Source organism: Rhinatrema bivittatum, chromosome 1 (genome assembly GCF_901001135.1).
Source record: "Rhinatrema bivittatum chromosome 1, aRhiBiv1.1, whole genome shotgun sequence".
Classification (NCBI taxonomy): Eukaryota; Metazoa; Chordata; class Amphibia; order Gymnophiona; family Rhinatrematidae; genus Rhinatrema; species Rhinatrema bivittatum.
The window spans coordinates 111,199,025-111,215,704 of record NC_042615.1 but is presented as its reverse complement, the minus strand read 5'-3'; the positions used below and the strand labels follow the sequence as shown (position 1 = coordinate 111,215,704).

At 39.6% G+C, this 16,680-nt stretch overlaps 1 protein-coding gene across 4 annotated transcripts in view; it reads right to left on the bottom strand.

The window, feature by feature from the left end:
* Positions 1–414: 414 nt before the first annotated feature.
* Positions 415–16,680, bottom strand: part of TENM3 (teneurin transmembrane protein 3) — a 1,731,308-nt gene continuing 1,715,042 nt past the window's right edge. For all 4 annotated transcript variants that reach the window (XM_029581140.1, XM_029581227.1, XM_029581302.1 and 1 more), the window contains 3 exons: positions 14,762–16,373; positions 8,756–8,886; positions 415–2,001 (listed from right to left, as the gene is read on the bottom strand). In XM_029581140.1, the coding sequence (XP_029437000.1) occupies positions 1,246–2,001; positions 8,756–8,886; positions 14,762–16,373 (2,499 nt within the window). In that variant the 3' untranslated portion in view covers positions 415–1,245. The remainder of the gene's footprint in view (positions 2,002–8,755; positions 8,887–14,761; positions 16,374–16,680) is intronic.

Below are 16,680 nucleotides of genomic sequence, written 5' to 3'. Positions count from 1 at the left end.
CGTAATACAGTCAACTTCAAACACATTAAAATGAATAGTTGTTTGATAAGAACACAAATGCTTATTTCTTACAATGGGTTTGGCTGATGACATGGAAAACACAAGCAATGGTTGTCTTCCAACATAATACTGTAAATGAGAAATCTTCTTGCTGTTGTCTTCTAAGATGCAATGTAGATCCAGACTTCTATGCTCACATGAAACATGGAGGAGAAGAGAGTCATAGTTGGGGTGCATAGGTCTATGCCAGCTATCTGGCATAGAGAGAGTAAAATGCCATTTTTAAATCCCAGTACAAAAATATTAACACCTTAGGGTATTACAGTTATAAATAACAGCAGCTGTACAGTACAAGATAATCATAAAATTGGAAGAAATACAACATATAGAAACTGTTAAAAAACACACACAATCTTATATTTTTATACTTTTATTTTTATGTATAAACTTCTTGAAACACTTTACATAAATTAACTCCTCTGAGACTAATATTTGATGTACAGTAAATTGTAGTTCATATAAAAATCCATAAACAACTTGTCTCACATATTTTACAAAAAAATCAGGGCTACCTTTGCTTGTATGTGACAAGGACTCTACTTGTCATTTATTTTTTGTCAAAGCAAACCATGTTAGAGCTGTAAAATCCATTATTAAATTCCCATGGTAGCTTAAGTCACTTGTGCCAAGTCCTTTTATAAAGCAGCACAGTAAAAGCAGTTTGAGTTGTCTATAAACAGTAATTTTGTCCCACATTTGAAAATTAATAGATATATATACCACATCCTATGTAGAGAGAAAGAGAGATAAGGAAAGAGTCTACTTCTTGTATGCAAAGTTCAACAATTCAGTAATATTTGGAGACACTGTATGGATCCTTATTTAGTTAATTACAGTGCTTCAAAGAACAGAGATGTAGCCTACAGTAAAATCTTTAGGCTTTTATACTTTCCAGTCCAACTGAGTGCAGTGGTATGCATGTGTAAACATATTCTTTAAAGCAGATTCACCATTAAGGTCATTCAAATCAAAAAAGGTTTTGCTCTTGGCAATATTCTCCCAGAAGGCTCCTTCTTCAGAGAGTCCATTCATTGTGCTACAGAAAAAAATCTGAGCAAACTTGTAGTTTAGGCTCAAATAGCAATTCAGCAAAACAAAACATCAGGAAAAAAAAAAATCCTCGTCTCCCTTTTTGAGAAGACATTTGTACATTGTCTCTTTGGCAGCCTTTTTTGGCCTAGTGTGTTACCTTTTCCCTATTTCGCTTTGTCTAAGAAACTGTATATTGTTAGCGCTGTCTGCTAACTCTGGGTATTGCTCCACGGAAAGCACATAGTATCCATCGTATCCTTGCACTTTCCCAGCACTTAGTAGCTGCCTTTTTTCTCCTTCTGTCCATAATCTGGCACCTTCTTCTCCATCTCTCACTCTTTGTTGCTCTCTAGCCCAAGCATTAGAAAGAGCTCTTTGTCTTGCCTGCTCCAATATTCGTGCTTTCTCCTCGTCGAGAGTCATGCCATAACGAACGTGAAGAGCTAAAGCACTGTACTGCATTTCTACATCGGCAAACCTACGAGTCCTACCATTCACCACAGTGGTAGACTGGGAAACCGTGACATTAATGCCATTTTCCAAGGCCTTACGTCCGCTTGTCAGTCTCAAGGTGCTAAGGTCACTTTCTGGTGTAGTGGTTTTGATGAAATAGTGAGTGTCCTTCCCCTCAACAGTAAAATGTAAGTTCTCTAAATAGTAGGCATTATTCAGAACAGCTGCTACTTTTATGCAGTCCTCGTTTGCAATGTTGAGCACATTAGTTAGCACTTTGCCTTGATTGACAGCGAGCATAACCCCTTTTCCAATCAGAGACTTCACTGTCGCAAACCAGAGCCATGATTTTTCCCCACTGGATTTGCGTCTGCTTATTTGAACTTCTGGCATCTTCCCCAGGGACAGGAAGGCCTTTCCTTGTCTTACCACTTGCTGCTGTACTCCAGAAATTGGCTGAAACAAAAGCAAACAAGTTTTGGAAGACTATTTCTAGTGAAATGCACACAAATCTACTGAGTTATAAATGACACTTCTTTGTGTTAAATGCTGTCTCAAAAAGATAAAGGTTCTGATCTATGTACAGTTATCCAGAATATAAAAAGTATTGTTGATATGAATGGGTCATTAGAATGTAGTAACAACAATGTATGGAAATATATGAAAATCTGGGTGAGGAGGGATTGGTTTGCACATTTAAAAAGCCTGATGTTATATCTGAAGTTGAAATTAAAATTTGCATGCAAATTAAATAATAGCTAAGAAATATGAATAGGCAGGTACAAGACAGAATAGGGCTTATTTATTAAAGTACATTAAAGCATTTATTTAATTTACACAAAATTTTCAGGCATAACATGAAGAAAATTTAAAGGAGCCACTCAGTATGCCAATCCATGCTGAGCAACTCAATAGTTATTATGTATTTAACATAAATCGAAATAATAAATGCGATTTGCATTAACCCACCAGGAATAATAAAACTCAACTATACTACAGGAGATGTAGTTAGTTACATTGTAGCATTTTCTAGTAGCTAATGCAAGGCCTGCAATCTTTTGCTTCACCCAATTCACCACAGAATCCATCCATGGTTGATCTTCCCCATACATCCAACATGAAAATCTTGCCCCCCCCCTCCAAATCTGAGGTAACCCTCCCACTCCCCAAGTCGAGGCTATTGTGCCCTGACCATCTGTACTCCCCTAAGTCAAGAGTTAAGCCACTGTGGCCAGAAATATTTATTTATTTAAATAATTTATATACCACCTCCCCTTGCTTTGGTAGATGCCAAAGGGTTTAACACCCTCACTGCTCCCAAGTCAAGAGTCCTCTACCAGTGAGATCAACTTCTTCAGCTACATTCCTTCTAGTCAACTAACCTCCACACCTATTCCTCATAAAAATGACCCACATGATCTGAAGTACCCACTTCATCCCATGACATCCAGATCAAGGCCCATTCATGGTCCAAAGTATCAACCCCCCCCAAGACAAGATCTGCATGGTGCCAAATTAATCCCACAAGTAAAGATCAAAGGCCCTCATAGCCTAATTGACTTCCAGCCCCCACATTTCTCCCAACTGAAGATGTGCAATTGGTGATTTGGACAGGACATAACAGGCATCTCTCTTGCTCTATTGACTCTGAAATAGAAAATGGCAGCATCCTTGAATGATCATTTGACATGATTGTGTGAAATTATCCAGTGCATTTATTTCTGAGTCAGCAGGGTGGGAGAGAAGTCCACTTTATCTACTTCTATCACCAGCTGCCCACCATTAGATGAGCTAGGGGGGGGGGGGGTGGGGTGGGATAACGTCAGGCCATGTGGGCCCTTGATCTTGGATTGAGAAATGGCGGGGATGGTGTTATTTCAGGTCGAGCGTGTACTCTTAATTTGGATATCGGGAATAATAGTACATTTTTCCTTCAGTCCAGGACAGGTGCTGCTTCTTCACAGCGGGTGGGGAGGGATCTGGGATTACAGCCACCAGAAACACACAATCACCTGGTGTAAAACACTATTTTTAACATGAGATTTATTAAAGGCTTCATGCTCTTTAATAAATCATGCATTAAAGCTGCAAATTAATGTCTTTTTTAATTCCTTTTAGTAGATGGGAACATAAGTGCCTTGCTGGGTCAGACCAAGGTCCATCGAGCTCAGCATTCAGTCTCTGACAGTGGACAGTTAGTTTGCAAGTACCCATCAGATTCCCAATAGTTGATCTATTTCTTACATCTCACTCCCAGGGATAAGCACTGGCTATTCCTTCAGGAACTCATCTAACCCTCCTTTGAACCCCATTATGTTAGTTGCCTTGATCACATCCTCTGGCAACAAATTCCATAGCTTGATTGAGCGCTGAGTGAAAAAATACTTCCTATGATTTGTTTAAATCTGCCATTTGCTAGTTTTAAGGCATGTCCCCTAGGCCTAGTGTTGTTTGAAAGGATAAGTAGCAGTTTGCTAATTTACCCATAACACCCTACTCAAGATTTACAATCATATCCCCCCTCTCAGTCTTCTCTTTTACAAGCTAGTGCAACCTAATCTGTTTAGATTTTTCCATAAGGGAGCTTTTCTATCCCCTTTATCATTTTTGTCACCCTTTTCCATACTTTTTCCATGTCCGCTATATCTTGAGATGGGGAGACCAGAACTGCACACAGTATTCAAGGTGTGGTTGTACCATGCATTATGATGTACAAAGTCATTATGATATTCTTAATTTTGTTCTCTATTCCTTTTCATTTACTTCCTAACATTCTATTTGCCTTTTTGACAGCCACCGTACACTGAGCCAAAAGATTTCAAGGAACTGTCCACAGGTCCTTGCCCTGGGTGGTGACTCCGAACACAGAATCCAGTAGTTGGGATAATTTTTTAATCCAGACTCTCAGAGTCATTACCATCAAAAATGATTCCTGTGTGGTTATGACCTTAACTTCCTCCTCAGTAAAACAGAGGCAAAGAATTCATTTAGTTTTTCTGCTGTTTCCTTGCCCTCTCTGAGCACTACCTTTTCCCCCCTCAGTTATCCAGTGGCCCAGCTGACTCCCTCATAGGCTTTTCGTTTCAAAAATATTTAAATAAGGTTTTATTACTTGTTTTTACCTCTATGGCAAGCTTCTTTTCAAATGTTCTCTTAGCCAACTTACTTTTTTTTATATCTGACTTGCCAGTACTTATGCTTGTGCCTATTTTCCTCATTTGGGTCTGCTTTCCATTTTTGTAAGACGCCCTTTTGGTTTTAAATGCCTCTTTCACCCCACTATAAAATCATGCCAGCAATCATTTGATTTTCCTTTGTCCATGTTTAATGCTTGGGAACATTTTTTTCTGGGCCTCAAAGATGATAATTTTAAACAATGTCCACACCTCCTGCAAGTTTTTAATCTTGTGAATGGCTCCTTTCAGGTTTTTTTTCTAACAAATGTCTCGTGCTATCATAGTTTCCTTTTTTATAGTTAAATGCTACTAATGTAGTTTTCCTTTGTATTCACCCTCTAGTGATTATGTCAAATTTTATTACATTATGATCACTGTTGCTAAGTGGATCCACCATCCTTATCTCTTGCACCAGGTCCTGCATTTCACTAACTCAGTCTAATAAAGCTCCCCCTCTTGTTTCCTTGACCAACTGCTGCATGAAGCAGTCACATCCATTGCAAGTCCTGGTTTGACATTTACCTAATCAATACTCGGGTAATTGTTCCATTATTATTGTGTTGCCTCTTTTACTAACCAGTCTAATCTCTGTTAGTATTTTCCAGTCTGTTTCCTCATCTTGGCCAGGCGGGTGATAATATCTCCCCACTACTCTACTCTTCCTTTTTATCTTTGTAATTTCTTTCTGTAAGGATTCCAGAGTACAATTAGTTTCCTGCAAAACTTCTTTGCTGCTTGACTCCAGGCCATCCTTAACATATAGTGTAACCCCTCTACCAGTTTAATCTGCCTTGCCATGTCGAAATAACTTATGCCCTAGTAACACAGTGTCCCATTGGTTATTCTCATTCCACCAGGTCACCAAGATGCCCATTATGTCTACATCTTCCTTTAGCACTATTCATTCAAAGTCTCCAGTCTTATTTTTTATACTTCTGGCATTTGCATACAGATATTTTAAGATAGCTTTATTTGTATTTCTATTTTTATATGTACCCTCAACCTGCTTATTATGCGATGATACAGGCAAGTTGGAGTCATTTTTATCTAAGTGCTCTGTATTTAAATATATCTGGGGTTTTTTTTTTAGCTTTTCAACCACTTCTCTATCAGGGCATTCTAATTTACTTGGTTTGTCAATATCCTTTGAAGATACCTTCCTCCAAACCATGTGTTACTGAATGACTGTCAGCTTTCTGCCTTGTTCTAGTTTAAAATTTGCTCTATCTCCTTTTTAAAAGCTAGCACCAGTAGCCTGGTACCATTCTGGTTAAGATGGAATCCATCTCTTTGAAATAGGCTCTCCCTTCCCCAGTTTCTAACGAATCTAAAACCCTCTTATCTGCACCACCATCTCATCTATGCATTTAGACTCTGGAGCTCGGCCTGACTTTGGGGGTCCTGCATTGGAACAGGGAGCATTTCTGAGAATGCAACCCTGGAGAGTCTGGATTTCAGTTTCCTAGATGTCACAGTTCTTTAAATTCTGATACTGTACCTAGAGTTACAAATTAAACACAAGTCTTCTGTGACCTTTATCTGATGCAGGGAATTAAAACTAAGATTAAATATTTGTGTTCCGGCGTGGCTTTATACTTACACATGGAATAAAATGAAAGTACAGAAGACTCCTTTTCACTTATTGTCTTACAAATGGAAGAGGCAAGGCAAGTCTGATGTTTCACGGGGAATACGTTCCAAACCTGGGCCTGCCAGGCTCCCATTTGTTTTCTCCAATATCTGAACACCTCACTCTTGTAGAGACCCTTTTCGGATCTCCATTGGAATCGAGCCCTGATCTAGGACCTGTGAGGGAAGGAAGCGTGGAGCTATAAGCGCCCCCTTTGAGGTTGCTGCAGTGATGGGCTCCTGACTGCAGGTCAGGCATAAGGTTAAGGTGGCATTTTTTTCTGGAATTAGGGGGGTCTCTTTTGCTTTGTTCCCCCATTACAGTCTTAACTGGCTATTTGGAATAGGAAATAAGATAATACTTCTCTAGTCAACAATCTGGCTGGTGTGTTTGTCTCATAGTTTGGAAACTGTTTATGAGCTGTGGAATTTTACTCTGGTATTTTGAAGTATCCTAGTCTGGATTTACTAGGAAGAGTTTTCCATCTCGTATCCAGTGTTGAAATGGGGCATCTCCATCTGTTTTTTTTATGACGTTAGCGGATATTTTTAAGTCTTTCTCCCATTTTTGGTTAAGGGAGGAATGCTTTTGCCATGCTGTGTTGGTTTTGGGGAGCTTTTAGTCTGAAAGAGACATATTAATAGCTACAAAGAGAGTTGGAAGAAAAAATGATTTTTTTTCTACAGGCCCCAGGCCCCCCCCCAAGGAACCAGGCCTGGGAGAACTGGTGTTTTGGAAAAAATTTGTGACCACAAGGATGTTTTCTGCTTTTGAAGATAGAGAACCCATTTTATGTTAAAGGAACCCATTCCATTCTCTTTCCATACCCTGGAAGAGAGGATATCCAACAAACTGCAACACTGAGGGACTCTTACACTGACGGCGTCACATCTGGATCTGATATTGGAACATAATTGTAACAGTAATGGAATGTGTGTGGTATCATCTTAACAGTACTGAAGATGTCACACAGAAAAGCTCTTTGCTGAAACCGTCATCCCTAATGTTCACTCTAATTATGTGGCACATGCATTCATCAGACTTGTTTACTAAGATCACACCCACAGTAAAGTTTTTCACACCTGCGCCTTGAGCATTGGAGGTCTATTCCCCCCTCCCCCTGTTGGAGACTCCACACTGAGGCCATGTAGGGCTTTATCTGGTCTTAGCTCTGGAACTAAGTGTGACCCCCCCTCCCTCCTCCCCCTGCCTTCATAGTACAGCCTAGAAGAGGGGCTACACTCTGAAGTGCACCTGCAAGGCTATGTGGATGGAGAGATCCCAAGTTCCAGTCTGCTTTGTTATTAACTGCGAGCTCTCTAAAAAGCTGAAGCATTATGTAACTAGTAGCCAGGCCGACTCAGAATGGGCACAAATCCATTTCCACAGAACAGATGGCACATTCCAAAAATCATACCAATCCATTAGATCAATGAGATTCCCCAGCTCCCTAATTGATAAAGCCTCTTTTTATGTGTGGAATTCTGAGAGTTCACTGTGCCCTTGTTTTTGATATCTGAATGGCCTGACATCAGAACTCTATAATTTCCTTTGCACTTTTACACTCTGTATATCCTTCATATTAAGCATTTCAGTTCATCTTGTTCAGAATACATTTTTCTAGGAGAAGAGGGAATTTCAGTAGGGAGAATTATTAGTGATATATTTTTCAAAAAGAATTAAATTAGGTTCACGCATACAGGTCAAGTAATACTAAATAGAAGTGAAGTCTGATGATAGCTATCTTGCAGGTAGGGTACCAATTTATAATTTACATCCTTTTTATTTATGTTTGCTTCGGTCGGTTATTTTTATTACTGTATTCATGGCTCTGCCTCTAGGCACAACACTGATACAAGTCCAATCTTTTATAGCTTCCGCTGGGAAACTTTCAAATCTAAAGAGGTCTTCAATGTTCTATTATTCATAGAGGTCTCGTCTCTAGATGCTTTTATCTGTATTGTTGAAAACGAATTATGACTGTCTTAAAATCATGCTTAATGCACTGAAAGCAAAATAGAAAGAAAAAAAAATCAGAATTATCAGTAATTTACTTAGCTCTTTGACAATAATTTCCCCCTTCCTCCCGACTCCAGACACAGCAGTTTCTAAATGCAGACTAAATCTGAGATTAATAAACGTGTGCGCTCTGAGGAAGAGTACTTCCATTATATGCAACAGGTTTTGTTTTTTTCAAAATTAATCTGATCTAGTTGTGTTTTATTTTCAGCAAGCCAAAAAAATGTCTACATCCAAATCAGGACTAATTACTTTAGTCAATAAAAAAATGATCATGATTGCTGAAACTGTCTTATTGTTTGGAAGGTTTTTACAACGTACTGGAAAGTACAATACCTCAATGGGAGGGGGAGGGGGAGGGGTGGGAAAGGAAGTGAGGTCTTACTGGAATATCATCCCATTGCTGACTCTTCAGAAGTTCATAAGAAGGCTCTGTGAGATCAAATTTTGGAACAGGAAACCCAGGAATTGCATTGTGCAGATGGAAGCCAAATGTTACCAGCCAGCTGTTAATATCTGCAATGAACCAAAATACAAGTTAAATATAAAAAAGAAAACCCCAAAGTCCTCTTGTTTTACTAATTAATACGTTTATACTAAGCCATCAGCTTTTAAAACAGTAAAAAGAAAATACTGAAACAGCGATTATTCTGTATAGTTTAGTAAGTTTACTAGGGATGTGCAGACAAAAAGTTTGCGTTGATAAGTTGATAAGTTGAAGTTGAGGGTCAATTTCGTTCAATATGGACATATGGAGAATTCCATAAGTTGAGGGTCTGTCCATACGTGCACCGGTTCCCTAAATAAAAATTGAAACCCCTCACCCTCCTTAATCCCCCCCCAAGACTTACCAAAACTCCCTGGTGGTCCAGCAGGGAGTCAGGAAGCCATCCCTGTATTCCTTTGTGAGGAGCACGTGACGTCGGTGTCCCGTCGGAGTGACGCGGACGTCACGTGTTTCTCCGCGCCTCCGCTCCGGGACCCCCGTTGGACCCAAACGGAACTTTTGGCCAGCTTGGGGGGGTCAGGAGGCCAAAAAGTTCCGGTTGGGTCCAACGGGGGTCCCAGAGCGGAGGCGCGGAGAAACACGTGACGTCCGCGTCACTCCGACGTGACGCCGACGTCACGTGCTCCTCGCAAAGGAATACAGGGATGACTTCCTGACTCCCCGCTGGACCACCAGGGAGTTTTGGTAAGTCTTGGGGGGTCAGGAGGGTGGGGGGTTTAAGTGTTTATTTAGGTTCAACGTATTCAACGTAGCTATGTTGAATAAGTTGAAAATCGCGATACGTTGCGCATCATCACTTTTTTAAGTTTAAAAAAAAAAAAGTTGCGTTTTACATATGCGTTCAAAACGAATGCACACCCCTAAAGTTTACCATAATTACAAATGCTAAACATATCACTACTAAAGATTAACTATATTCTAGCATTTTTCTTCATCTCTTACATAAAACTCTACTGCAGTTTTACTGACAGGTAGGACAAGCCCTCCTCCCCCTCCAAAAACAAATCCCTGTCAATATCTATTAAATATCCGGAATTAAATTACTTGTAAAATGATGTAAAGTCACTTGGTTTTCCTTCTTCCCTTTTCCCGGCAAAGCCTCTAACCTCATGCTAACTAGAGAGCACTCTTGCTTGCTTATTGTGATTTACAATTTAAGCAAAAAAGGAATGCAAATTCTCACTGAATCTTTTTCACAAGGCTGTCTTGCATTACAAAATATTTCCACCTTTGTCTTTTTCCCTAAGGTTTGTCACTTCAAACAGAATAAATTGTATAGAGGCTGATCCAGGCTTAGTTTTGTGCCATTGCATGCAAGAAGTTCTAATTTCCCTAAGAAAAGTAAGACTAACACCTCCATGCAAGCAATGGGACAAAATCCCTTTCATGTGCATCAGAGTGAGCTGGTAAAGCTACTTTTCCTTGATGGCTAGATATTGATTGGGCAACAAACTCAGTTAAAACAGCAGCAGATTTAAAGTTCTATCCTACACTCACAGGGTCTTTTAAAATATATTTGTACTCAAGTGTTTTCCCTTCCGTTGCAGGACATGCGAGCCCTGGGAAAAGATGTACTGACTTGATTTGTACTCACTTCTCTAATGCAGATTCATTTTTAAAGAGGACCTGTAGGTTTGGGATGTAATTATAACATTTTATATTTTTTAAATGTATATTCCACATTTCATGACTGGTCAGCCACTTCAAAGTGAATTGCATTCAGGTACAATAGGTATTTACAATTATATACCTGATTCACTAAGGGTTTGCCCACAGACACAAAATGGAAGGAAAGCCTTAATGAATCTGGCCCTATGTTTGTACCTGAGGCAGTGGAGGGTGAAACGTCTTGTTGGAGGTCACAAGACATGTCTGAGGGATTTGAAACCTGGCTAGTCAATTATTAGGAAACTTATACAAAATTAATGTTTCTCTCAACTTTGCTGTGAATATAGTTTAATGAGATTTTACCCTAGAGCAGACAGTTTAGCCATCTTTCAGGGTCATTCATCAAAATGTATTAGGCTGTTATTGCGGGCATTAGAGCCCTAACGAGCATGATAACATCGCATCATGAGATGCAAATGAAAATGTTTACTTTTAGTCAAAATGGAGGAGTTTATGACAATGAGGGGCATTAATTTATTTATTTATTTATTTAAGGTTTTTATATACCGGCAATCACGAGAACATATCTTGCTGGTTTACATGAAACGGGAGTGCATTAAATACATCAAACTAGAACTCAGGTGACCGAAAGTACAGTTACAATTAACAAGGGTGGCAGAACTTGGTGAAGAGGAAGAAAAAGGAAAGAATAAATGGTTAATGCTGTGTGTGATAGCACAACACACACTATTATACATTTTTTCCTGCCGTTTGGGGGGGAGAGGGAGGGGGAGAGAGAGAGAGAGACTCTACAGTAGCACACATATTAGTCAACTATTTAAACCACTATAGAAGGGTCATCTAGTAACTCGAGGTGAGGTTATGGTGGACTAGGGTTTTGGGGCCAGTTTTACATGCACAGGAAGACATACGAACAGCACAGTACACATCAGTGAAGATTTGATGTGATTTGGAATAAGGAAAGATACACAACACTAGCTTGATAGTAACCAACACTGCACATAGAAACATGATGGCAGAAAAAGACCATATGGCTCATCTAGGCTGCCCATCCATTCAATTTATGTAGCCCTTAGAATTCCTGTCATTCCCTCAAAGATCTCTTTATTTATCCCATGCTTTCTTGAATTCAGATACCATAATGTCAATTTACCTGTTTTGTTTTTACCCTCAAGTGCTTTCTTTATTTTGGCCTTTTTCATAGGTCTGACTATTTTTCTGAATTAATTAATTTAGTAAATTGTTAAAAATTTTGGAAGGAAGGGGCAATGAGAAATTTATTTAAATCTAATTCCCTGAGCTTGGCCCTCAGTTGTTTACATTACATTCACGCTTTGTACCAAAGGCACACAACTCTGCTCCTCCAGGGTACTAAACAGATTCGGGCTAATTTTTTTAACTCGCATGCGCAAATCCCGGCAGATACACACGTGGCCAGGCCAAGCATGCTCCAAGCGCATTTTCTAAAAGGCCTGGCCACACGTGTATCTGCTGATACGCGCAGAAGAGGCGGGGTTTAGAAAAAGGGCGGGGTCTGGGCGGTGGTGGGCTGGGAGCTGGCTGGGACAGCACCATTTTGTGCTGTCCTGGGGAAGCGTGCAAAGGCAGCCAGCTGGCATGCACAACTTAATTCTGCTCCTTAAAGTAGGTAAGTTGTTAAACAAAAAAAAATAGGGTTGATAGGTAAGGTTTAGGGATCGGGGTGGAAAGGGGAAAAGGGAGGAAGGGTAGGTAGGGGGATAGGAGCGGACTGGGAGGGAACTGGGCAAAGGCCTGATCGCATCACTGCGCGTACTTTAAAAAATTCCCCCTACAAGCGCGAGTTGCGACCCGTACGTATATGCGTGCACAAATACAAAGTCGTGCGCGCATGTGTGCATGGGTATCGTATTTTATAACAAGTGTGCTGTGACGCGCGCATGTTATAAAATCGGCACGTCCATGTGCGTGTGCTGGGAACCATGTGCACATTGACACCCATGCGTTTCTTTTAAAATCTACCCTATTTTCCTTTCAGAATAACCACAATATGCAAATTAACCTAGGTCTAAATCAACGGTTTACAACTTGGTCCTTGGGGATCCCTCAACCATTCTGGTTTTTCAGAATAGCTGCAATGAATATGCATAAGATATATTAAATGCACAGCCTCCACTGTATACAAATATTTCTCATACATATTTGCTATGGCTATCCTAAAACCCAGATTGGTCAGGAATTAAATACAAATCTGAACAAAAAATATCTCAGTGGACTGTGTTTGTTTTCGCTGATAACTGCAAGCTTATATTTTTCCTAACAGGTTTCATTTTCTTACCACTTTCTTTTAGTTTTCTATTGCTTTACTTTCATTTTAAACTCATTCTCTCTTTGAAAAACTGCAGGGCATGTTTTCATAAGGCTTAAATTTACCCTTACATCTTATATTGCTCCTTCAAATGCTAGAAATTTTGTGAGCTACTGTATTTTACAGAGAATTTGCTAAATCCTTAATTTTTGTTCATAGGGTTGGATTTTGAAAAAGGTTATCCAGATAAATGTGATTGGTTAAATATTTCCTTTCTCTGACCACCTACATTTGTCCACATGAAATCGCAAAGTGTACAGATTTGGTTGGTTAGAAAGGAGGTAGCTCATGTTAAGTTTTTGATTTAGCTAGTGAGCGTGGGTATTCAGTGCTAACTAGCTAAATTTACATACACAAATTGCAGGTCTAAATCAATGTGTCCAGCTAGATTTATGAGAATTTTCAGGTGTAAACCTAGCCAAAATTTGGCTCAAGATAACTGGATGAAATTATCTGGTTATCTCACCACCAGGATCATTGCTGGGCTAAACAGTGCCCAAGTGGTTACCTTATAATAACTCTCCAGTTAGCCAGTCACCCTTCAATGACAAGGCTGCTGTCACTGCAGCGGCAGAAGTGTGCATGATCCCTGTATGGGACCTTACTTCCACTGCTGTAGTGGCAGCTGCAGCATGGTGTGCTAATACCCTGTTTGGATGCCCATCCTGACCACCCTTGCTGACAGCTCTCCTTACCTCTTCAGTGTATTTCTTAAATTGTTTGGGGGAGGGAAGGGCAGTTGATATTAACCATTTGGCATCAGGAGTATGTAGGTCAGACTGACTAAATACATTAGAACCGATACTAGGGTTCTGGCCCAACGGCAGGGTGCTATCATGTGAGAAATCAAATTTTGCATCCAGAGCCTGGTTTTTGCTTTTGAGGATGGATGGAACTGGGGATGCTACAGAGGCACAGACCTAGTGGAGGAGGGAGTCTGCACTCGGCATCAGAGAGAACTAATAGTCAGATTCTGGGTGCATGTTTACTGGGTTTGGCAGGGAACTAGTCTGTGGCCCTTAGCAAAGTATCATCACTGCAATGGTTGGGGAAAAACTGCCAGTTAATTGTGAATGAAGATTCAGGGGCCATTCAGGAGCTAGAAAGCTGGAACTTCAAGAGAACAGGAGGAAACCTCAAGGCAAAAAACTCGATAAGTTAGGTACTTAAGGATTACTGACTTATTATCTTTTGATGCGAGAATTCTGCTCCATGGGCTGTAGATGGTGCAAAGGCCGTGTTTACAGCCTCTAGGAATCTGGGGTGGGAAGATAAGGAGTCCCAACTGCTGCTCAACTGTGACATTTAGTGGCCATGTTATAGATTCAGTTAGGATTTAGTTGTGTGCATGTTTCTTTATGCCTTACTAAAATGTCAATCCTCTATTCTCCAATATCTTTACTGAGATGTAATGGCATATATATAGACAATCTAAGCCCTCAGCTGACTCTGTTATTTAAACCCAGTGTAACTCTGTTTCTTCATTGATTTGATGATGGGATCATAGTTCTTGAAATCTAGTAATAGATGAATTGAGTTAGTCCAATAAAAAGGTATCACCTACAACATGTTTGTTGACCCTGTTTCTACAATTTCTTTAAGAAATGCAAAACTACCCTAGGGAAAACTGGATTGGATCAGATTCTATTGCTTGATCTGGGTCAGATGGAAATCCTGTGTGGGTTTTATGCTATTTTAAAAAATCTCATATTTATTGTAACATAATACATTTGTGGATTTTGTCTCCTTGTTGAAAAATGTTGTAGGTTGAAGGACATACTTTTTTTTTTTTTACTTTGCTTCTATAGCTACATGACATATTCCATGAAATATGAAGTGATCTACAACATGTAAATAATTGACAAAAAAGATTTAAAAGAGGTAAGATTTTTTCTTGATCTTATTACCTGTAATATAATCCTTCACATCATGTATTTTACTAGCAGGATTATTGTTCCTAAACATATATAAATTAAAAGGAGCTGGATCCTTTCCAATTCTTTTCCAGATTTCAATGTCAGGTGTTGTCCAGCGCCCTGCCAATATATCATAATCTTTTTCACAAAAGTGGATGAGCTTGGTTAATGGGTCATAGAGGCCTCCATGAAATCCTATCACCAACGGAAAGTCAGGGTTTGAGTCAAAATAAATTTCGCCATAAGCAGTGTACTGAATTTGTTTAAGCATCAGGCCGTTGCTACTGAAGACAGCCAGTGGAGTTCCAGCATTGTCTGAAGCAATGTAAAACTCCTCTCCATTGCTGATTTCCATGGCGAATAGGTGTCCTTGAAGATCATAGTAGAGGCAGGTGATCTCAGAACTGGAATGATTATACACGTGAGTTATCCTAGTTGGATAATTAAGGTCTGCATAAAAAAACTGGAGGTGCTTACCAAGGCTGGTTTTGCTGGAAACCCTACGACCAAGCCCATCATAACGATATACTACTGTCCATCCACTGCCTTTACTATAAACTCTAGTTAGAAGGCCCTTTGAGCTGTATTCATAGATCTCTGTACCTCGCTGACGTAGGAAGCCATCCTCATCTAATCGATACTGTACATCACCTAGTCTAGTGATCCTGTCTCTCAAATCATAACGAAGTGGAGTCAAACGGGCACTGTTGCTTGGATTGAGTAAATGAAGGTTGCCATTCAAATCATAGTTGTATCGCCACATGATTTTTTCATTGAGATAAACAGTCTGGAGCTGTCCATCCACATCATATTCATAAGCATATTTGGTGGTATTTGCAAATGGCCCAATTTTAATCTCTCGTTTGGTTACTCGTCCCATGTTATCATACTGTATTGTAATCCAATACATTAGTGACCTCAGTATTTCATACTGAATTTCCTTGATGCGGCCATGGGCATCAAAGTGTTTTGTGTATGTCATTACAGCTGTAGAAATTATCTGGTTAATATCATAGTATATAACTCCAAATTTTCCAAACTGATCAACCTTTCCAGAAATGTCATCAAATTGGTAAAGCTCAATGGGTAGAGGAGTTTCATTAATGACACCTTGCATGCTAGTCACTCTGAAGCTATTATCATAGCTGTAGTCAAATCTGGCATTTACCATCCCATCTTCACTAAAGCGGAAAATCTGCCTGTCAATCAGTGGGCCAATTTGCCTGTATCTAATGGTGCAGATAAAGCCATCACTTTGGAGGTTCACTGTTTTCAGGACCCCTGCTGTCTCATCATAAGTAAAACTAACTCTTGTGCTATCATACAATATTTCTGAGAGTTTTGTTTGCCTTCTGTATTTGAACAAGACCCTTCGACCTGTTCCCAAGAAAGCTGTTTGTAAAAGTTGTCCTTCCTCATTGTAGTCTATGATAACAGAAGCATTGCTTTCAGGTGGGTTGTATATGTTCCGATAATAGCCAATAGAACGAATAGTTTGCATGGTATGTCGGGCAACACTGGGCATAGTAATGGCAGAAAGTCGATCCAGCATGTCATACTCAAAGATGTATTGCCGTTGGCTGTGAAGCAGTAAAACCATGGTCTATAAAAGGAAAAAAAATGCAATAATCATGTACGTTTGAATAAAGAAACAACATATTTTATGACAACATAAATTAAACAAGCCACTTGAGAAAACATTTTTTTCTTAAATGAGTTTTCCTTGACTCTGCATATTATTGTTTTCCTGCTTGATTTGCTTGGGTGCTTAATTATAAAATGCTCTGCAATTAGCAGCTGCGGACTTATAATGTGCCAGTTCTTTATGGCTATGTCATTTTCTTGTCAAGGATTCACAGCCAAGTAGAAAATTGTCAGTGAATTTGGATAAGTCATAGTTAATAATGCAA